This window comes from Rattus norvegicus, chromosome 19 (genome assembly GCF_036323735.1).
Source record: "Rattus norvegicus strain BN/NHsdMcwi chromosome 19, GRCr8, whole genome shotgun sequence".
NCBI lineage: Eukaryota > Metazoa > Chordata > Mammalia > Rodentia > Muridae > Rattus > Rattus norvegicus.
In genome coordinates, this window is record NC_086037.1 from 5,737,361 (window position 1) to 5,760,632 (window position 23,272).

Sequence of the window (23,272 nt, forward strand, 5' to 3'; positions counted from 1 at the left end):
TGCAGAGGCCATGGAGAGTTATTACTTATGGGTCTGCTTTCCCTGACTTTCTCAGCTTCGTTCTAGTAGAACCCAAGACTACCAAACCAGACATTGCACCACCCACAATGGACCCTCTCACCCTTGATCACTGATTGAGAAAATGACTTATAGCTGGATCTCATGGTGGCATTTCCTCAAGGGTGGATCCTTTCTCTGTGATAAATCCAGTTTGTTTCAAGTTGACACACAAAACCATCCAGTACAGTCTTAATTTCCACCAAAACTGCTAAGGGAATGAGATGAAGGATGTGTCAACTGAGTTCTTTCTTTGTATACTAGCCTATTATTGCACCTTAAATTATACATTTGTCAACTAAGTTAGAATGAAACTAATATCAAATTAAAATTTCTGTTTGTCAATTAAAATAATATTAGTATATTACACGGTGCATATTTTAAATATATTTTGAGACATGCCTAGAATAAAGATCTATTATAGTGCAGAAGATTTGCAAAGCTTAAATAATATTTTACCACCCTAAATCATTTCTTCCAAACTAAAGACATGCCCATTGTTATTTTATAATCAACAGGGAAGTATATTTTGTAATGTTTATCAGAAAATATTGGAGAGAAAAGCTAATTCCCATTATATCTGAATTCAAACATGAAAGCTAACATTGAAGTTTGAAATAAGAATATATATTTAATCTTGCACAATTACTCCCATGCTAGCTTTTGTTCCAGCTTCCATTTTCTAAAAATCTGCATTGCAGATTTAAAATTCTGTTTCTTCTGAGAAATTGTGATGCATATATAAACTATCTATTTGAATCCTGACAGACTTACATTCTCAAAATCTGGAATATTATAACTTGCCAAGAATCTCCCTAGATGGGTTCTGATGTATGTAAGGGGAACATAGACACTTACCTTGCTCAATTTACACCAAAAACCTGGTGGACTATTAAGAAATGAATGATGACTCTTTCAGAGATATCATCAGGAACAGAGAAATGATATAATTTCAACTTTTGAGTGGTTGATGTGCCAAAGTCAGAGCTAGTGGAGTCCATTTGTTTGCCTTCCCATTTTTCCAAGTGTAAACAAAAATAGGTTTGCATGTGCAAGCATTTCACTTCATCTGATTGCCTGCTCCATAGCACAGCACTGTTGACAGAGACCTAAGGATGTCCTAAGAAGAAATAGACCCGATTTAAGTCACATAACCGGTTAGAGTAGAAATGTTGTGGAAATTATATAAACCACTCTTTGTTAGGTTTAGTGCTAAACCATACTTTGTAATATCTCTTTGGGGTAAACAATGGTCATTGCTACTCTTTCCATTTCACACACTGTGCAGAAATGATAAAATACTGTTCCCAGATAGAGATGCATTCAGTGCTGCCTTATCTGACTGTAGCAGAAGCTTGGTTAACCACATGTTTAGCATGCTGGTCATGTCATCGATAGTAAAATTTTATTATGACTCTGAAGTGAAAATGTTACAATTCATGAGTGGGAATATTTTTGTGAATTCCAAGTGAAATGAACAAAATACAACAGAACAATAGATTAGACTCTCTGAGCTTGTATAATAAACAAGTATCAATGAATGGCTTGTAAAATTTGTAAGTTGCATGGGGGGGGTATAGCCCATTAACAATCACAAACTAGCTTAAATGAGAATAACTTCCATCCATCGACATTATACTCATCTCTTCTTGCTGTGGTTTAGTGAGAAGAATTCATCTTTGTCATTTTTTTAACAGCCTCTGGACTTTGAGACCAAAAAATCCTATACTCTGAAGGTGGAGGCAGCCAATATCCACATCGACCCACGTTTCAGTGGCAGGGGACCCTTTAAAGATACAGCAACAGTCAAAATTGTTGTAGAGGATGCTGATGAGCCTCCGGTCTTCTCTTCACCGACTTACCTCCTTGAAGTTCATGAAAATGCTGCCTTGAACTCTGTGATTGGCCAAGTGACAGCTCGTGACCCTGATATCACTTCCAGCCCAATAAGGTATTTCATTTCTAACTACAGTATGTGCTGCATCACTGGACAAGAGAAGGAGCCTTGGGACTGTGCCCCTGTGATGAAGGACTTTCCATTATTTTATCCTCTGTTTCTGTGTTTGTGTGTGTGTGTGTGTGTGTGTGTGTGTTTATGTATGTACATGTGTGTACATGTGCATTGCATGTGCATGTGTGTGTCTGTGTTGTACATCCACCGTCTACTAATCTAGAGACAATGCCTAGGAATGGGAATACAAAGATAAGTCATGTTATTCCAGCTCTTGAAAAACTTGAAGGAGATAAAAAATTACAAATGTTTTACAGAACATTGGGAAGAATCTTTTACATTTTATGCTTTATATATTCTATATTTTTAGTATTGCATGAGCATTGCCAGTTTGTATTTTGTCGCTTCAGACAGATATAGTGAATTATATTTTAGAATTCAGAAGTATGAGACCACCGTGTCAATGCAATCAGATGTCCCTATCTTGTCTCTGAATGTGGCTTTGAAATTATTCTCAGTTTCTGAGCATTACTGATAAGTCAGCATATCTAGACCAGTTTCTTTCACAAAAAAATTTCAATGTCATTTTAAAAATGATTTGTGTTTATAATACTTTTGCTCAGAATTTTTTCTTAGGATGATAACTAATCAAGTTATTTTTTTTCTTGTTGTAAGAAATGATGCTCAAATCTGTTTTTTATGTTGATTTATAGACATTTTTCTCATTTAGAAGTCAACAAAGAAGAGTTTAGGTGCTCAAGCTAAGTAAGTTTCTTGCAACATCACACCCAGAGTGCATTGTGTTGTGTACTGGTCTCCAAGGATGAAGTGTTGGGTAATGATGTGTTTAACAGTAGATTTTTTTTTTTATATTAACTTGAGTATTTCTTATATACATTTCGAGTGTTATTCCCTTTCCCGGTTTCCGGGCAAACATCCCCCTCCCCCCTCCCCTTCCTTATGGGTGTTCCCCTCCCAACCCTCCCCCCATTGCCGCCCTCCCCCCATAGAGTAGTTCACTGTGGGTTCAGTCTTAGCAGGACCCAGGGCTTCCCCTTCCACTGGTGCTCTTACTAGGATATTCATTGCTACCTATGGGGTCAGAGTCCAGGGTCAGTCCATGTATAGTCTTTAGGTAGTGGCTTAGTCCCTGGAAGCTCTGGTTGCTTGGCATTGTTGTACTTTTGGGGTCTCGAGCCCCTTCAAGCTCTTCCAGTTCTTTCTCTGATTCCTTCAATAGGGGACCTATTCTCAGTTCAGTGGTTTGCTGCTGGCATTCGCCTCTATATTTGCTGTATTCTGGCTGTGTCTCTCAGGAGCGATCTACATCCGGCTCCTGTCGGTCTGCACTTCTTTGCTTCATCCATCTTGTCTAATTGGGTGGCTGTATATGTATGGGCCACATGTGGGGCAGGCTCTGAATGGGTGTTCCTTCAGTCTCTGTTTTAATCTTTGCCTCTCCCTTCCCTGCCAAGGGTATTCTTTTTCCTCATTTAAAGAAGGAGTGAAGCATTCACATTTTGATCATCCGTCTTGAGTTTCGTTTGTTCTAGGGATCTAGGGTAATTCAAGCATTTGGGCTAATAGCCACTTATCAATGAGTGCATACCATGTATGTCTTTCTGTGATTGGGTTAGCTCACTCAGGATGATATTTTCCAGTTCCAACCATTTGCCTACGAATTTCATAAACTCGTTGTTTTTGATAGCTGAGTAATATTCCATTGTGTAGATGTACCACATTTTCTGTATCCATTCCTCTGTTGAAGGGCATCTGGGTTCTTTCCAGCTTCTGGCTATTATAAATAAGGCTGCGATGAACATAGTGGAGCACGTGTCTCTTTTATATGTTGAGGCATCTTTTGGGTATATGCCCAAGAGAGGTATAGCTGGATCATCAGGCAGTTCAATGTCCAATTTTCTGAGGAACCTCCAGACTGATTTCCAGAATGGTTTTACCAGTCTGCAATCCCACCAACAATGGAGGAGTGTTCCTCTTTCTCCACATCCTCGCCAGCATCTGCTGTCACCTGAGTTTTTGATCTTAGCCAATCGCACTGGTGTGAGGTGAAATCTCAGGGTTGTTTTGATTTGCATTTCCCTTATGACTAAAGATGTTGAACATTTCTTTAGGTGTTTCTCAGCCATTCGGCATTCCTCAGCTGTGAATTCTTTGTTTAGCTCTGAACCCCATTTTTTAATAGGGTTATTTGTTTCCCTGCGGTCTAACTTCTTGAGTTCTTTGTATATTTTGGAAATAAGGCCTCTATCTGTTGTAGGATTGGTAAAGATCTTTTCCCAATCTGTTGGTTGCCGTTTTGTCCTAACCACAGTGTCCTTTGCCTTACAGACGCTTTGCAGTTTTATGAGATCCCATTTGTCGATTCTTGATCTTAGAGCATAAGCCATTGGTGTTTTGTTCAGGAAATTTTTTCCAGTGCCCATGTGTTCCAGATGCTTCCCTAGTTTTTCTTCTATTAGTTTGAGTGTGTCTGGTTTGATGTGGAGGTCCTTGATCCACTTGGACTTAAGCTTTGTACAGGGTGATAAGGATGGATCGATCTGCATTCTTCTACATGTTGCCCTCCAGTTGAACCAGCACCATTTGCTGAAAATGCTATCTTTTTTCCATTGGATGGTTTTGGCTCCTTTGTCAAAAATCAAGTGACCATAGGTGTGTGGGTTCATTTCTGGGTCTTCAATTCTATTCCATTGGTCTATCTGTCTGTCTCTGTACCAATACCATGCAGTTTTTATCACTATTGCTCTGTAATACTGCTTGAGTTCAGGGATAGTGATTCCCCCTGAAGTCCTTTTATTGTTGAGGATAGCTTTAGCTATCCTGGGTTTTTTGTTATTCCAGATGAATTTGCAAATTGTTCTGTCTAACTCTTTGAAGAATTGGATTGGTATTTTGATGGGGATTGCATTGAATCTGTAGATTGCTTTTGGTAAAATGGCCATTTTTACCATATTAATCCTGCCAATCCATGAGCACGGGAGATCTTTCCATCTTCTGAGGTCTTCTTCAATTTCTTTCCTCAGTGTCTTGAAGTTCTTATTGTACAGATCTTTTACTTGCTTGGTTAAAGTCACACCGAGGTACTTTATATTATTTGGGTCTATTATGAAGGGTGTCGTTTCCCTAATTTCTTTCTCGGCTTGTTTCTCTTTTGTATAGAGGAAGGCAACTGATTTATTTGAGTTAATTTTATACCCAGCCACTTTGCTGAAGTTGTTTATCAGCTTTAGTAGTTCTCTGGTGGAACTTTTGGGATCACTTAAATATACTATCATGTCATCTGCAAATAGTGATATTTTGACCTCTTCTTTTCCGATCTGTATCCCTTTGATCTCCTTTTGTTGTCTGATTGCTCTGGCTAGAACTTCAAGAACTATATTGAATAAGTAGGGAGAGAGTGGGCAGCCTTGTCTAGTCCCTAATTTTAGTGGGATTGCTTCAAGTTTCTCTCCATTTAGTTTAATGTTAGCAACTGGTTTGCTGTATATGGCTTTTACTATGTTTAGGTATGGGCCTTGAATTCCTATTCTTTCCAGGACTTTTATCATGAAGGGGTGTTGAATTTTGTCAAATGCTTTCTCAGCATCTAATGAAATGATCATGTGGTTCTGTTCTTTCAGTTTGTTTATATAATGGACCACGTTGATGGTTTTCCGTATATTAAACCATCCCTGCATGCCTGGGATGAAGCCTACTTGATCATGGTGGATGATTGTTTTGATGTGCTCTTGAATTCGGTTTGCCAGAATTTTATTGAGTATTTTTGCGTCGATATTCATAAGGGAAATTGGTCTGAAGTTCTCTTTCTTTGTTGTGTCTTTGTGTGGTTTAGGTATAAGAGTAATTGTGGCTTCATAGAAGGAATTCGGTAGGGCTCCATCTGTTTCAATTTTGTGGAATAGTTTGGATAATATTGGTATGAGGTCTTCTATGAAGGTTTGATAGAATTCTGCACTAAACCCGTCTGGACCTGGGCTCTTTTTGGTTGGGAGACCTTTAATGACTGCTTCTATTTCCTTAGGAGTTATGGGGTTGTTTAACTGGTTTATCTGTTCCTGATTTAACTTCGATACCTGGTATCTGTCTAGGAAATTGTCCATTTCCTGAAGATTTTCAAATTTTGTTGAATATAGGTTTTTATAGTAAGATCTGATGATTTTTTGAATTTCCTCCGAATCTGTAGTTATGTCTCCCTTTTCATTTCTGATTTTGTTAATTTGGACACACTCTCTGTGTCCTCTCGTTAGTCTGGCTAAGGGTTTATCTATCTTGTTGATTTTCTCAAAGAACCAACTTTTGGTTCTGTTGATTCTTTCTATGGTCCTTTTTGTTTCTACTTGGTTGATTTCAGCTCTGAGTTTGATTATTTCCTGCCTTCTACTCCTGCTGGGTGTATTTGCTTCTTTTTGTTCTAGAGCTTTTAGGTGTGCTGTCAAGCTGCTGACATATGCTCTTTCCTGTTTCTTTCTGCAGGCACTCAGCGCTATGAGTTTTCCTCTTAGCACAGCTTTCATTGTGTCCCATAAGTTTGGGTATGTTGTACCTTCATTTTCATTAAATTCTAAAAAGTCTTTAATTTCTTTCTTTATTTCTTCCTTGACCAGGTTATCATTGAGTAGAGCATTGTTCAATTTCCACGTATATGTGGGCATTCTTCCCTTATTGTTATTGAAGACCAGTTTTAGGCCGTGGTGGTCCGATAGCACGCATGGGATTATTTCTATCTTTCTGTACCTGTTGAGGCCCGTTTTTTGACCAATTATATGGTCAATTTTGGAGAAAGTACCATGAGGAGCTGAGAAGAAGGTATATCCTTTTGCTTTAGGATAGAATGTTCTATAAATATCCGTTAAGTCCATTTGGCTCATGACTTCTCTTAGTCTGTCTACATCACTGTTTAATTTCTGTTTCCATGATCTGTCCATTGATGAGAGTGGGGTGTTGAAATCTCCCACTATTATTGTGTGAGGTGCAATGTGTGTTTTGAGCTTTAGTAAGGTTTCTTTTACATAAGTAGGTGCCCTTGTATTTGGGGCATAGATATTTAGGATTGAGAGTTCATCTTGGTTGATTTTTCCTTTGATGAATATGAAGTGTCCTTCCTTATCTTTTTTGATGACTTTTAGTTGGAAATTGATTTTATTTGATATTAGAATGGCTACTCCAGCTTGCTTCTTCTGACCATTTGCTTGGAAAGTTGTTTTACAGCCTTTCACTCTGAGGTAGTGTCTGTCTTTGTCTCTGAGGTGTGTTTCCTGTAGGCAGCAGAATGCAGGGTCCTCGTTGCGTATCCAGTTTGTTAATCTATGTCTTTTTATTGGGGAGTTGAGGCCATTGATATTGAGAGATATTAAGGAATAGTGATTATTGCTTCCCGTTATATTCATATTTGATGTGAGGTTATGTTTGTGTGCTTTCATTCTCTTTGTTTTGTTGCCAAGACGATTAGTTTCTTGCTTCTTCTAGGGTATAGCTTGCCTCCTTATGTTGGGCTTTACCATTTATTATCCTTTGTAGTGCTGGATTTGTGGAAAGATATTGTGTAAATTTGGTTTTGTTATGGAATATCTTGGTTTCTCCATCAATGTTAATTGAGAGTTTTGCTGGATACAGTAATCTGGGCTGGCATTTGTGTTCTCTTAGGGTCTGTATAACATCAGTCCAGGATCTTCTGGCCTTCATAGTTTCTGGCGAGAAGTCTGGTGTGATTCTGATAGGTCTCCCTTTATATGTTACTTGACCTTTTTCCCTTACTGCTTTTAATATTCTTTCTTTATTTTGTGCGTTTGGTGTTTTGACAATTATGTGACGGGAGGTGTTTCTTTTCTGGTCCAATCTATTTGGAGTTCTGTAGGCTTCCTGTATGTCTATGGGTATCTCTTTTTTTAGGTTAGGGAAGTTTTCTTCTATGATTTTGTTGAAGATATTTACTGGTCCTTTGAGCTGGGAGTCTTCACTCTCTTCTATACCTATTATCCTTAGGTTTGATCTTCTCATTGAGTCCTGGATTTCCTGTATGTTTTGGACCAGTAGCTTTTTCCGCTTTACATTATCTTTGACAGTTGAGTCAATGATTTCTATGGAATCTTCTGCTCCTGAGATTCTCTCTTCCATCTCTTGTATTCTGTTGGTGAAGCTTGTATCTACAGCTCCTTGTCTCTTCTTTTGGTTTTCTATATCCAGGGTTGTTTCCATGTGTTCTTTCTTGATTGCTTCTATTTCCATTTTTAATTCCTTCAACTGTTTGATTGTGTTTTCCTGGAATTCTTTCAGGGATTTTTGCGATTCCTCTCTGTAGGCTTTTACTTGTTTATTAATGTTTTCCTGTGCTTCCCTAAGTGTGTTCAGGTCTTTCCTGAAGTCCTCCAGCATCATGATCAAATATGATTTTGAAACTAGATCTTGCTTTTCTGGTGTGTTTGGATATTCCATGTTTGTTTTGGTGGGAGAATTGGGCTCCGATGATGGCATGTAGTCTTGGTTTCTGTTGCTTGGGTTCCTGCGCTTGCCTCTCGCCATCAGATTATTTCTAGTGTTACTTTGTTCTGCTATTTCTGACAGTGGCTAGACTGTCCTATAAGCCTGTGTGTCAGGAGTGCTGTAGACCTGTTTTCCTCTCTTTCAGTCAGTTATGGGGACAGAGTGTTCTGCTTTCGGGCGTGTAGTTTTTCCTCTCTACAGGTCTTCAGCTGTTCCTGTGGGCCTGTGTCTTGAGTTCACCAGGCAGCTTTCTTGCAGTAGAAAATTTGGTCTTACCTGTGGTCCCGAGGCTCAGGTTTGCTCGTGGGGTGCTGTCCAGGGGCTCTCTGCAGCGGCAGCAACCAGGAAGACCTGTGCTGCCCCTTCCGGGAGCTTCAGTGCACCAGGGTTCCAGATGGTCTTTGGCTTTTTCCTCTGGCGTCCGAGATGTGTGTGCAGGGAGCAGTCTCTTCTGGTTTCCCAGGCCTGTCTGCCTCTCTGAAGGTTTAGCTCTCCCTCCCACGGGATTTGGGTGCAGAGAACTGTTTATCCGGTCTGTTTCCTTCAGGGTCCGGCGGTGTCTCCGGCAGGGGTCCTGCCGCTCCTGGGCCCTCCCCCACGGGAGCCCAGAGGCTTTATACAGTTTCCTCTTGGGCCAGGGATGTGGGCAGGGGTGAGCAGTGTTGGTGGTCTCTTCCGCTCTGCAGCCTCAGGAGTGCCCACCTGACCAGGCGGTTGGGTCTCTCTCTCACCGGGTCTTGGAGCAGAGAGCTGCTGCGGGCCGGGATCCGCGGGTGTGGGACTTCCGGTAAACACAGAACGTGCCCGGTTCTAGAGAAATTCTGCTTCCGTGTGTCCCAAGCTCACCAGGCAGCTTTCTTGCAGCAGAAAATTTGGTCTTACCTGTGGTCCCGAGGCTCAGGTTCGCTCGTGGGGTGCTGCCCAGGGGCTCTCTGCAGCGGCAGCAACCAGGAAGACCTGTGCCGCCCCTTCCGGGAGCTTCAGTGCACCAGGGTTCCAGATGGTCTTTGGCTTTTTCCTCTGGCGTCCGAGATGTGTGTGCAGGGAGCAGTCTCTTCTGGTTTCCCAGGCCTGTCTGCCTCTCTGAAGGTTTAGCTCTCCCTCCCACGGGATTTGGGTGCAGAGAACTGTTTATCCGGTCTGTTTCCTTCAGGGTCCGGCGGTGTCTGTGGCAGGGGTCCTGCCGCTCCTGGGCCCTCCCCCACGGGAGCCCAGAGGCTTTATACAGTTTCCTCTTGGGCCAGGGATGTGGGCAGGGGTGAGCAGTGTTGGTGGTCTCTTCCGCTCTGCAGCCTCAGGAGTGCCCACCTGACCAGGCGGTTGGTTAACAGTAGATTTTAAATATGGTCTTACGCGCGCGCGTGTGTGTGTGTGTGTGTGTGTGTGTGTGTACACATACATGTGTGTATGTTTGTATGTGTCTGTGTGTGAAAGACACAGACAGACACAGAGACAGACACAGACACACAGATAGGCACAGACATAGACAGAGATAGAGGGGTTACACGTCATGTTAAATATTTCAATTTCTAATCTACAGTTATTTAAGGCTATCATCTATGCAATGATTTTTTTGATAAACTCTAGAAGAGTAATTTTCTGGATCTTGTACCTGTATACAATTTAAATTTTATAACACTTTCGTTTCTTAGATGCTCTTCCACATATTTTGGTCATTACGTGCTTATGTGTCAGAATTTTCATATCCTTCAGCTATGGTACATCTTAAAAAATAGAGGCTTTGGAGGCAGTGGAACATTTATGATTGTTTTGTATTTTGTAGTTGCATAGAAATATATTTTAAACAAAAATAATTGTTGAAGTAGAGGTCATTAATTTGGGTAGCTATGGAAACATGAGGATTTGGAGTGTTAATGGCAGGATTGGAAATGATGTAGCTGCAGAACTCCATGTAAACGTTGAAAAGAAAGCACAATTTGAACAATTACTCAATATATTTTTTTCATTAATATTTACTTATAAAATTAAAAATATGTTAAGTTCACATTACTTGCATGGTGATAAAGCCATGAGGTTAAGGTGAAATTTTTCAGAAGTCGGTGCCTCAAATGACAGAAGTTTGGACCAAAATTGGAGTTATTTTTACATCTATTAAAGCTCTTCTTAAAATATACTTTGCATTTGGGAAAACAAAAATACACCCCCTTGAGGATAAAACAGAAAGATATCTGGAGAAAAGAACTAAAAAGATAACAGTCTATGTGGGGATTTGACTAATGGCCATTAGCTGCACCAAAGCCCAGACATGCAGAATGCCCTTCATCTGGTTGAGAGAAGTATGTCTGTGAGAAGGACAAATGTGAAAGGGTGAGAAGGATCCAGAATGAGACATTTACAAAGGCATCCACATCCTGGTTACACTGTGAAATTGTCCAGTGCCTATGGTGGTATGGTGGGAACAAACATGTGTGGGCACAGCTCTATTTATTGCAAGAATATGTGACCTTGTTTTCATGTTTCTCCCATGTTCTCTGTAAGGCCATGTTCTTACTTTACTCATAGGCTCATGCATGAGTTGTAATATGAAGGGAGTGAGTGAAATGGCTGCACCTGAAGTCTCATTATGAGGATAATCTCAAACCTTGGTGTGATGGCATTGCAATTACCGCAGGTCACAACAAATAAGTGCTCACAACTATAGAAAACATGATCCCTAAGAAATAAAGGATATGTGTATGATCACACACAGAGAGACTCACAGACACGAACACAAGCATACATAGACATGGAAAAATATACATTCAAACACACATGTAGACACCAAAAAATACACATTCAAATAAAAACGTATATCTATTTCCCCCCCCACACCCCCCCCTCTCTCTCTCCCCCCTCTCTTTCTCTCTCTCTTTTGAGATATAAATAGATAGATAGATAGATAGATAGATAGATAGATAGATAGATAGATATCACTATGAAATGACATGTTGTTAATCGAGACTAGATTTGAGGAGCTTAGAGATTCCAAATGAAAGTACTGGGCATAAACCAAGGTCACTACTCCTCTCATCATTTGTACAGATTTTAAAATCTCTCCATTTTATTTGTGGGAAAGCAGTTTTATTGAACTAACTGCAGTCCCCAGGTAGTCAGGCTGTGAGTCTTGCTGTGACTGATTATAGCCATATCTATTCTTGTCACTGGAAAGTGACAATAACGACTGTTCAGAAGAAGCTAGGGACGCTATAGCAGCAACGATCCAGTTTTACAAAGCATGCCATTTTCCAGTCCAGCTCTAGGGAAGGACGGGAACAAGATGTACAGATCAAGTGTGATTTGGTGACAGACAAATCAGTGCTTCTAATGTATGCCAGGCAAGCGTGAGTTCCTCAGCATCTCTAGTCCCATACAAAGGAGAAAACGATACTGCTTGACAGCACGAGTGGTAGACTGAGATGTCAGAGATGATGTGGGCCCCACACAGTCCTGAGTGGCAGGTGATTTGGCCCATGGAGGTGACGCTACAATGAACCATTGTTTTTTTCCCACCCTTTCAACATGATCTCTGCATTTCTGGAGCCCTCTTATGCCACATGGCTCACAGAGCAGCTTACCTATGTCTGTACACAAACAGTTAATTTGACATAAAAATTAAATCATCTGACTAACCAGGTCAGTAGCGCATGAGTATTATGAGTCTAGAAGATGGGTTTAGGACAACTTTTCCTTTCAAAGTAGATCTAGCAAACGTGAAACTTCAGGCAAACTCTGGGCAGCAGATAACCGTGCATTTTTTTTCTCTTTAGAGCTATTGTATTTCTTATGCTGACAGGAATGTATTCATCTTTCAGGATAATATTTGCTTTGCCATCCAGCCAAAAAAAATAGCTATCTATTGTGGCATCTGCCATGTTAAAGCATGCAGTCATTTGCTGGCTTGTTGACTTTCTGTTACATTTCATTTTTGAATGCAGCTCCTATCCAGAAATAACATGCATTTGGAAATACTTAGACCAATAGCTAGATCTATATTCCTCCATATTCCAGTCCAGGTAAAACCAACAGAGATATACATTAAAACCTGTGATCATGCTGTCACCCTCCGAAGAACATTAATTAAGGGGTTGCTTCTTTCTTTTCTACTACATGTTGTGCAGTAATGTAGAGTCATTTCTGGCAACTTATTTAAAGGTGATGTTTCTCAACTTAGCCACACTAGGCAAAAAAATCATATTAGTGCTTTTATTCAGCATAGCTGTCAGTCTTACAGTTCTCTCTGAATCCCTTTCTGTATTATATATGATATTATAGTCCACAGAGGGCACTGAGCATATAAGGTTGCTTTCTTAGCTGACATTAACATTACTAGCTCATAAAGGGTAAGACGTCACACACAATGTTTAAGAGATTTACTTACTTTACCTGCATGTGTGTTTTGCCTGAATGTGTATTAGTGCCCCGTGTGTGTGACTGGAGCACACAGAGAAACAGGAGGACACTGCAATCCTTAGATCAGAAATTATAGATGGCTTTGAGCAATCATATGAGAACCAGGAATTAAATTACAATCAACTGAAAGATGTATTTGACACCACTGAGCCAACTTTTCAGCTCCCCAACCCCATTTTTAAAAATTAAGTGGAAATTAAATATTTGTTAGATGAGAAGAGAATTCTAGTAAAGTTGGGTAAATCTATGCAGAATATCATGTTAGTTTTTGGCTTGTCCTCGTTGTTTGTTTTGGTAAAGTTATATTTTGAAGAGTATAAATAGTAAAATAATGTCATTCATTCTATTTTTCTCATGCTGCTGATTTATACATTGTTACCAATATGATCAATGTCTTAAGGCCTGGATTAATATGCTAGTTCACACTGAAACATTTTTCTGAGATGATACGCCTAGTAGCCTCTTTATTTAACACAGGAAGGTGCTGAGGACAAAATGGATGAGCTTTTCATTCTTCACACGAACAGATGTGTAATCTTCATTGTCAACTTTATAATTTTAACAACCATGGGAATTCTGTGTGTGTGTATGGGGGTGCTTTTCAGAAAGGCTTAACTGAGGTGGGAAGCCATTCCCCCTGTCCACCCTATATTATGTTAGCAGTGTCTTCTCCTGGGCCTAGATCCTGAGCTCAATTGAAAAAGTGAAGTGAGACCCAGAATCCACCTCTCTCTGCTTCTTACCTGCAGTTGGAAGGTGACCAACCTTCAACACTGCTGCCTCTCCTTCCCTGGCATGATGGGCTGTACCTCAAATTGTGAGCCACAAAAAACAAACAAAACAAAACGAAACGAAGAACAAAATCTAAAAATAAAGCATTGCTCAGCCAGGTGCTTTATGTCAACCGTTGTCACGGCTTTGAGAAAAGCAGCTTATACAATCATCTTTTTTAACAGTGGAGCAAAATACCTGAAAAAATCAACTTGATAGAAGCAAGGGGTAACACTCATAGTTTCCGACTTTTCAGTTCCTGTTATGGGACAATGTTTGAGTCTTGACAGTTCTATGTTTCATGTTGGGAACATGTTGCTAATGAGACTGCTTACACCATGACAGCCATGAAGCTGTCATGAAAGAGAGATTCCATATCCCCTGTAAGAAGCCACTCCCATTCAAATTAACTTTCCTTTACAGGACCTTGCCTAATGAAAGTTTCATTTCTACCTGCTGGCATTACAGTGCCTGCCTCAACTGAGAAGTATCCACTGGGGACATTCTAGACTGAGTTTCTTCTCTTGGCTGTTGTGACACTCGATTGTCTGTTCCCCTCCCATATGACATAATTCTTGTCTGTATCTGTGGTCTCTGCAACTGCAAGTTTAACTTATTCTTCATTGTCGAAGCTGCCTCACCAGATCCAGGGAGTCTACAAGGGAAGCAGAAAATAACTTGTCTCTGGTGTTCAGCCAAGACTGTGTGGGATGGCCCCACGCATCTGCCTTGCTACTTTCTATAGTATGTTACTACTACTGACTGTGAGGCAGTGTGCTCTGGAAGATGAACATGGGAGGCTTCTTCATGAGTCTAACATTATTCCAAAATACTGAGAAGTGGTTAGGTTTTAACTTTGAGAAAAGGAAGCTGAAACTGTGAAAGGATGAGGTGAAGGTACGTGAGTGTGTATCAGTTCATGTGGCTTCCAAGGTCTAAACCTGAGTGTTTTATTACTAACCACTAAGGTCACGAGTGGCATGGTGGAGATCAGATTCTTGGATGAGAATATAATGATGGTAATTCGTTCCTGCTAATGCCATATTTAGTGGCAAACTCACTAAAACAATGGGAAATGTGGAGAATTATGACATTTAAAATGAAAAGATTCCTTAACACACAGTGAGTTTTAAAAATATGTGAACATTTTTGTACAAAGCTTATACATAAACATTCCCTTATTCTCAATAAATTTATTTAAAATCTATATTGAGAGTCACAGTGGTTTTGAGAAAGGAGACTGGCTTTATTTTTGTTTGTTTGTTTTTCTTTGTTTCTTTTGTGTTTTGTAGTAGCTTCCTGCTCTTTTCAGAATATTCACCTTGAATAAAATTACACGAGCTGTTTAAATTAAAAATCAGACCAGTGACCACTTAGGAAGAGAATAGGTGATTGACTCCAGATCACAGTGCCCACATATTGTATTGTCCTCATCCCTCTCCTGAACATAAGTGTCCACTCCACACAAGGGCAGGGCATTGCTGTTTGATCCTGGTGTGATGGCATCCGTAGTCCTCCTTTTCTGTAACCAGGCTGGCTGCTAATGAGCTCTTTTCATAAAAACACTCCTCATTCCCAGCATCACCAGTGATACTGAAGGAGAAGCATTTCTGACGATACAAAACATCTTATTAATTTGAAATAATCGTCTACAATCACTTATTTCTTCCTCATTCTTGTAATAACAGCCCCGTGTGTGTGTGTGTGTGTATGTGTGTGTGTGTGTGTGATATAAAAGAGACACATACAGAGAAAAATATGAGAGACAGAGACAGACACATAGTGTGTGTGTGTTTGTGTGTGTGTGTACATAAGCATGTGAGTGGATTAGTATAACATATTCATCATATATTGTATAAGCATGAATCAGTGGTGAAACCTGTGAACACAGCCCCCTGTAACTGCAATTCTGCTTGTTCATTAGCAGCTCCTATCTCCCATGGCTATCATCATCTCTTTAACTGAGTTTAATTACTTTAGATGTTTTATATGAGAAAACAATGCAGTCTTTTCTTTTTGTGATGGGCTTATTTCATTTATTGCAATGTCTGCAAGGGCTATCTATGCATTTTTTTACATATTTTAGCATGTCCATTGTTTTTCAGAATGAACAATATTCCATTATAATTATATATCGTACTTTATTCATCTATTATCAGTCAATCAACATATACATGATTCCACTCCTGAAAGCTGCATAAAGTCTCATTGAATTTGGGAAAAATTATATGTCTTTGAGATGCTTTCCTCAATTTTTTTCAGATAAATAACTGGGACGGGTACTGCTAGATTGCATTGCAGTTTGGTTTTTTAAGGTTTAGAGCAAATTCCTTGCTGTTTCGCATAGATGCTGCGCCATCTTTCATCCCCCCCCCCTAAATACACGATGGTCAGGTGCCAAGGATCTAATCTTCAGAAATATTTAAAAACTCGATATGCTTGATGTATAAATTCACTTCTCCAGAGAGAGGTGTCATTGTTGCCCAACTTAAAGCACAAACTCTCTCAACACCATTTCAGACATACCTGTTTACACTGGCTGGAATCAGTTCCTCACATGTGTGACCAATGCATAGTCCTCTATTCCTTTATATTTACAGGAATATTCGGCCTCCCACTCACGCTGACATTTGTCTTCCTTGTTATATTAATTGTGCCCACAGTTTCCTGGACATTTTCTTATGTAGATCCATTCCTGGGAAGACACCTCCTATGCAGCACCCCCCCTTGTCCTTTTTCCTCCCATCACCCATGACCCCAGTTCTGTAATACAGCCCCTCTATTTCAATATAGAAGCTCTCCTCCACAAACCAACCAAACCAACCAAGCAAAAAGATGCATCCCATTGTTTGGTATTCTTTTTCTATAGTAAAAAGTCTGACAGAGTAACCATAGGAAAACCAAGCCATGCATAGTTTTTAGCTGAGCTTTTCTTTAAAAAAAAAAAAGAAGAAGAAAGTAATATTAAATTTTCTTTTTATACTCCAGATTTTTCCTCTCCTGGTCCACTCTCTGACTGTTCCCCAGTCCATAACTCCTCCCCACACCCCTGTTTCCATGAGGCTGTCCTCACCCCTTATCCTCGGCCCTCCAGACTTCTAAACTCCCTGGAGCCTGCAGTCTCTTCAGGGTTAGGTGCATCTTCTCTGACTGAACCCAGACCTGGGAGTCCTCTGCTGTATATGTGTTGTAGGCCTCATATCAGCTGGTGTATGCTATGGTGCTATGATAACTAACAGACCTTTAAAGGGAAAAGAATAGATTACTAATACAATCTGAGTGGAAGCAACTATAGCTGTTTAATGAGGTTAACTGAAACTATGCCATCTTCTCAAGGCCCTTGTGCTAACTAAGAAAGGGGACTATGTTTATTGCTTTGGTTTTTTTTCTTTCTTTCTCTTTTTTTTTCTTTTGCTTCTCTGCTCCTCCCTCAAAAAGATACTTTTCCCCCCTGGAGAATAATAAATAAACAGAACTCTGGGACTGGAAGAATGCAGACAATATTATTTATTAAAGCAGCCAGAACAACCTGTGGAGCAATTAGAGGCAAAAAGCTGCAAACTTGTAGATGGAATTTTTGATTCTCTAAGCACATGCAAAAAAATGCTAAAATGCTTTCTTTAGGCACAATAGCAAAAGTGAGAATGAAATTAAGCAGTGAGAAAGAAACAGTTGGAGTTCAGTGAAATATAATAACTGCTTCATAACTAAGGGGTTTATTTCATTATGTGTGGCTCTGAATGGCATCTTCACTTTCAGTCAGCTCCACATTGCATCCTCCTGTACATTTTCCTGAGAGAGACTGCAGCCCAGTGTTGAACAAAGCATTTTTTTATACAACAAAAGCACATTTGTTCCTGCTAAATTTGAAAAATCCAACCACATTACCTTTCTCCAAGGACAGCAGTTCTCTCATGCATTCTAAATGACACAGGGACTGTGGGCAGATGGGTTCGAACTCAACTTTTCTTTGCTCTTGGATCTCCCATTAAGTTCATTTGGAAAGGAGACAGGTATTTTCTAGCAAGAGTAGAGAAACAGAGCAGGCCACTGGTGAACTCTGCAGAGCATTCAGAAACACACCATTTTCCATATTGAGGGGAGGCCACTTGAGCTCTTTAAGCTCCTCTGTGCTCTACGTCATGACTCACCAAGGATTATCAATATAACGAAACGTGGTTTTGATAAGCTATGCATCTTCTTTTTATGTGACTAGTCCCTCCATGATTTTATAGCTACTCAATCCATTAAAGGAAAAGTAACTATGGACATTAGTAAAGTCTTTAACTAAAACTATAGACTGTGACTGAAATAGTGTAGACAACAAGCCTAAAAGCATCTTCTCAAAAACAGTTGCAGACTCCCACACATAGAGTGAGATTCATACAGTTCCAATTAAATTAATAAATACCATGGCCCTTGTTGATTTTATTCTGCCTCAGACATGCTATTTAGCTAAGATTCCTAAAATATTTCCTTAAGAACTCTTGTAATCACTTAAATTAGTTTTGAATGAGCACAGCTACCTGTGATGACAATTGGGACTTCCTTGGAGCCTTGGGTTGCTACTTCCTATTGGTCCCACCTGAATGCCATGGCATCTATACAGAATTAAGAACACCTGATTACAGTCAGCACTTAGGAGGCAGAGGCAGGCAGATTCTTTGAATTAAGGGCAAGCCTGATCTATGTAGAGAGTTGTAGGACAGCTAGGTGTACACGGGAAAACCTGATGTCTCAACAACAACAACAACAAACAACAACAAAACAACAACAACAACAACAACAACAACAACAGCCCTTCATATGTCCTTCACTTGTCTTTACCCTCCATCTTGTCTGAAGCAGCTTGTCTTCTATTCACTGAGCACACCTGACTTACTGGCTTACAAGCTCCTAGGATTCTCCTACCATCAATGGTCAACACTCAGACAGAACACGCACATGACTTCTTGGGATTCGATCTCAAGTCTTCCTGAGTATGTGGCTATTGCTTTATGCACTGTGGTCCTTCTTTAGCTCCAAAGTTGCCCTCCTTATTTAACTATGGAGAAGACTTACAAATACCATACAAACTATGAAAGGAGAATGCTGTGGAGGTAACTTTAAAGATGAGGCTTTGTTTCCTTCATGACATTGAAACCCTGATCTCTTTCCTGCTTCATCCTATCTCCTGACGTGTTATGTCTATTCTGAGGGCTGTGTGGAATTCAGACTGATGACCACCTTTGCCAGGTTCTCCCCTTTTCAATGATTTTGATAAATGCACTGATTCTTCTTGCATTTTTTAGGCTAGAAGCATGACATAATTCTCATGCTGAGTACACTTTCTGTAGTAAATTCAGCAAACTCTTGAATGCATTCACTGGTAAGACAATATGCATCCAGCGAGAGACACTGGGATTCTTTGTGAAGGACATGTTGTCTTTACATAGGGACAACCTCCTTTATGTGTCATTTATGCTTCATTGTATTAACTCTGGGAATTGAACATGTTCTTCTTCCCAGTAACTAATCTGTTACAGATTCGACAGTCCAGAGGATGAGCATTGGGGTGTAAGATATGTTAAAGATTGGAGTTTTGAAAGGAAACAGGCAGAGACAACAAATGAAAGGATAAACTATTGAAGTGCAAAAGGAAGGAAGAAAGAAAGAAAGAGAAAGAAAGAAGAAGGAAGGAAGAAAAAAGGAAGGAAGGAAAGAAGGAAGGAAGAAAAAAGGAAGGAAGGAAAGAAGGAAGGAAGGAAGGCAAACATCTTCATTCAGCCTAGTGGAACTCTTTCAATATATTTTCAAGCACAGGAGTTTTACATTAAGCACCATTGAAAGTGTCTCGATAACTGTTTCCCTAATAATGTTTACACCAGGGACAGAACTCCATGACACACCGGAAGTCAACAAGAATGGACTAGTAGAAGAGAATATTTCATTAATTACTTTTTACTTATTCACTTTATATCCTGCTCATTCTCTCCGACCCGGGCACCCCACCATCATCTTTTCCCCATTCTAACTCCTCTTCTCCACCTATTAGATGGGAGTTCACTGGGTATTCCCCCAACTCTGGCAAATATGTGAATTTCCAACCAGGATCCACGTAGTATCTGCATCCTTTAAGGGAAAATTGTGAAATATATCTCATTGTTTATGAACAAGTACAATGGAAATTACTTGTTTGTTTACATTTTTGACTGAATAGAATATTGAACCTCAGATATCACAACACATTAGGATGGTACTCCACCACTGAGATAGAATTTTAGGCCCCTGTAATCTCTTAGTAAATTGACAATTCTGTCTGCTCAAGTCTTTGATTACTATGCAGGCATATGTTTTCATCCTTTAAGTACATATTTTGGGATGTTTTCTTACAAAAGTAAGAAATCAATTGGCCTAAATTCTATCAGTGTGCTGTTGGTTGTCAAAGATGACTGGTGACTATCATTATGTATTTATTTTCATTAATTAATAATAATTTAATAAAATACTTAAAACAAGCAACCCAGTATAGTAAAACTAGAATAATAGTCTTTAAAGTCAGAAATAAAAGAAGTGTTGATACATCTTCTCATTTTTGATGTATCTATCTTCTGCAGGAATCAAAACTTAATAATAATGCTTATATTCTAAAAGAAACAAGGATGCTAGCAAAATCTGAGCTGTAGCATTATACATCATTGTACTTATAAGACCAAACAAGTCCCTTAACTTGCATCATGGCAAGCATATACTGAAGTCCTTATCTGATACTGAGATATATGGACATAATTTCAGCCAAGTATTTTTTTTATTAAATTTTTACACTCCAATTTGAAACTGTGCACTGAACAACCACTCTTGCTGTAGATGAAGGACAATCAGATTTGACTTATGACATAGAGGAAAAACACAGAATCATCTCAGGAGAGCGCAATTTGTAAAGGGAAAGTGCCTGTTTTCCTATTCTATAAAATGTTTATTAGAGCCACTCTACTAAGACCATCTGATTTCAACAAATCATGATGCCTAGCCTTTGATTCCTTTTCTTTATCAGGTCTCTGGAGATAATTCAGGTTTGTGATGATTTACAGACGTTTGCAGCTTTACAATGGTTGTGTAGCAATTTTTTCCAAGATAAAACAACCCACCTTATAGAGAAGCTTCTTAAATCATGGGTTCTAAAGCAGGTGAACCATCTCATCATTTAGAGATTTTGGCTTAATTCAATTAGTAAACGACTTAGAAATTTCAGGAAGTCCCTGAAATCAAGATGCAGTACATTCTGTAATGCACCTTCCTCCCCATGGTCATGTAAGCAGTTAGGACTGGTGGGAAATATATCTCAGGCCAGCTCAGCTGCCTAGAATATGCAAAGCAGCTAAGACACTGCCCAGAAAGACACTCTCCAGATTGTTGAGCTGTCTTCAAGTTGTTCAATATGCTCCAGGTTTCTGGCTTTTATGAGCTCTCACCTGTATTGAAGTGGCCTTTTGTTGATGCAGCTGTCTTATTCATCTCTCCTGTTGTAAACAGCCCCTTACCCATATTCCTATAAGCACCTCAACTGTAAATCATTAGTCTATCTTGTTGGGTACTGGTGGTATCTTTACTTTTGGGTGTCATCCTCAGTTACCTAGGTGTTATGCTTAGACATTCGGTTGAGGACTCCCAAGGATTACTGCCACACAATAGTAGTAAATGAGAATATTACTTATGAAGTGATAGCAAATGGCCAAAATTGGGAAAGAATTATCTAGATACAAATGACAGCAAAAGGCTTAGCTCTAATCCCCAATGAAGGTCTGATATTGGGTTAGGCAGGCATGAATTGATGATGTGAGGAAGTGGGAAGTGTGCAGTCAGAGAGTTGGCCTGTACGTTAGCAAAGAGGAAACATTCAGGATAACTTCAACTGGAATTAAAAAGTGTGTTGTTGGGCTTTGTAAAAGACACACGGAGTGTGGGACAGGCATTCCATTTGGAGGGGAAATTTATGATATTAAACATGTTTGACTCAGAAAGAATAGCATGTGACATAATACTGAGATGTTGATCTTAAGTTCTTCTTTTGCATTATTATCCAATTAAACAAGTGATTATAATATCCTTTCATTTCTAATTTGTAGAACATCTTACTAACTAGTAAATTTCCATCACTTACTCCAGCAACTTCTGTTGTTGCTAATTGCATCTGATGACCAGCTAACATTCCAAAACATAAGTGAATTTATAAATTTTTTACTAACATTGATTGGATACAATTATGCACTATTCATTTAATATTCTGAAGTGTGCATGCTTTCTAAGAGCAATTTTTCTACATTGTGTACTAGTTTGACCAAAATTGAAAATAGAGCAGCTAATTAAAGTCAATCCTCCTTCTAAGTACTTAGAATTTGTGGTGTGATTATCGCTTGTCATTGCATTGCAGGATACTGTACATATTATTTCAATGGCTTTGTGGCTGCAGAAATAAGCATTATCTTCATTTACAACTAAAGACATTAGAATGTGACTGCAGTTGAATTATATATTAATGGCTACGATTTTATAGGAATAATTAAGAAATTAATGTATGAGGATTATCAAAATACTGAGAGACAGAACGTTTTTTTTTATTATTATTATTAACTTGAGTATTTCTTATATACATTTCGAGTGTTATTCCCTTTCCCAGTTTCCGGGCAAACATCCCCCTCCCCCCTCCCCTTCCTTATGGGTGTTCCCTCCCAACCCTCCCCCCATTGCCGCCCTCCCCCCAACAGTCTAGTTCACTGGGGGTTCAGTCTTAGCAGGACCCAGGGCTTCCCCTTCCACTGGTGCTCTTACTAGGATATTCATTGCTACCTATGAGGTCAGAGTCCAGGGTCAGTCCATGTATAGTCTTTAGGTAGTGGCTTAGTCCCTGGAAGCTCTGGTTGCTTGGCATTGTTGTACATATGGGGTCTCGAGCCCCTTCAAGCTCTTCCAGTTCTTTCGAGACAGAACGTTTTTAACAATTAGTTAAATGTTTTACTAAGTATTACTATTGAATTTGCAGTCTACATTGACTGCTAGTGAGGTACTTTGTCATTTTTGTCTGTGTAGCGAGCGCATAATCTGAATACTATTTGTGAAGAGTGAAGTTAAAATTAGTATTATCAATTATTCTAAAAGTTATCATTTAAGGCAAATAAAGCTACCCTTCAGTAATAGGTTGTCTAGATCTCTTTGGATTGGTGTAGTTCTATAGACAATCACTGAAATTAGTTGAAATTCCTGTGTCTTGATGGTGAATAGTGAAGATTTTTAAAAGGCTTTCACATGATTCGTTTTCTAGAGTTAAACTATCCTTGGTGTCATTTGTTCCACTTTCCTTGATACGCCCTTTCATTGACTACTAAACTTCCATCAAACGGTTCTGTGTTAAAGTCTTCACAGACAGAGAACATATGTCTGTGCTAGGTTTTTTTCTCTCTGCATTCTTTTTGTGGGAAACACATTTGTAGAATTTTATTCATCTTCCCTCATTTCTTATCTCACTCTTAGCTCCAAGAGAGCTATGTTCTTTTATTGTCTTACCACATATAAATTAAGCTACACATTACAAAACTTATATCTACC

General features: G+C 39.4%; 1 protein-coding gene across 8 annotated transcripts in view; it reads left to right on the plus strand.

Annotated features, from left to right (window-relative positions):
• Positions 1 to 23,272, plus strand: part of Cdh8 (cadherin 8) — a 407,399-nt gene that overhangs the window by 242,809 nt on the left and 141,318 nt on the right. For all 8 annotated transcript variants that reach the window (XM_017601380.3, XM_017601378.3, XM_017601377.3 and 5 more), the window contains one exon: positions 1,755 to 2,008. In XM_017601380.3, the coding sequence (XP_017456869.1) occupies positions 1,755 to 2,008 (254 nt within the window). The remainder of the gene's footprint in view (positions 1 to 1,754; positions 2,009 to 23,272) is intronic.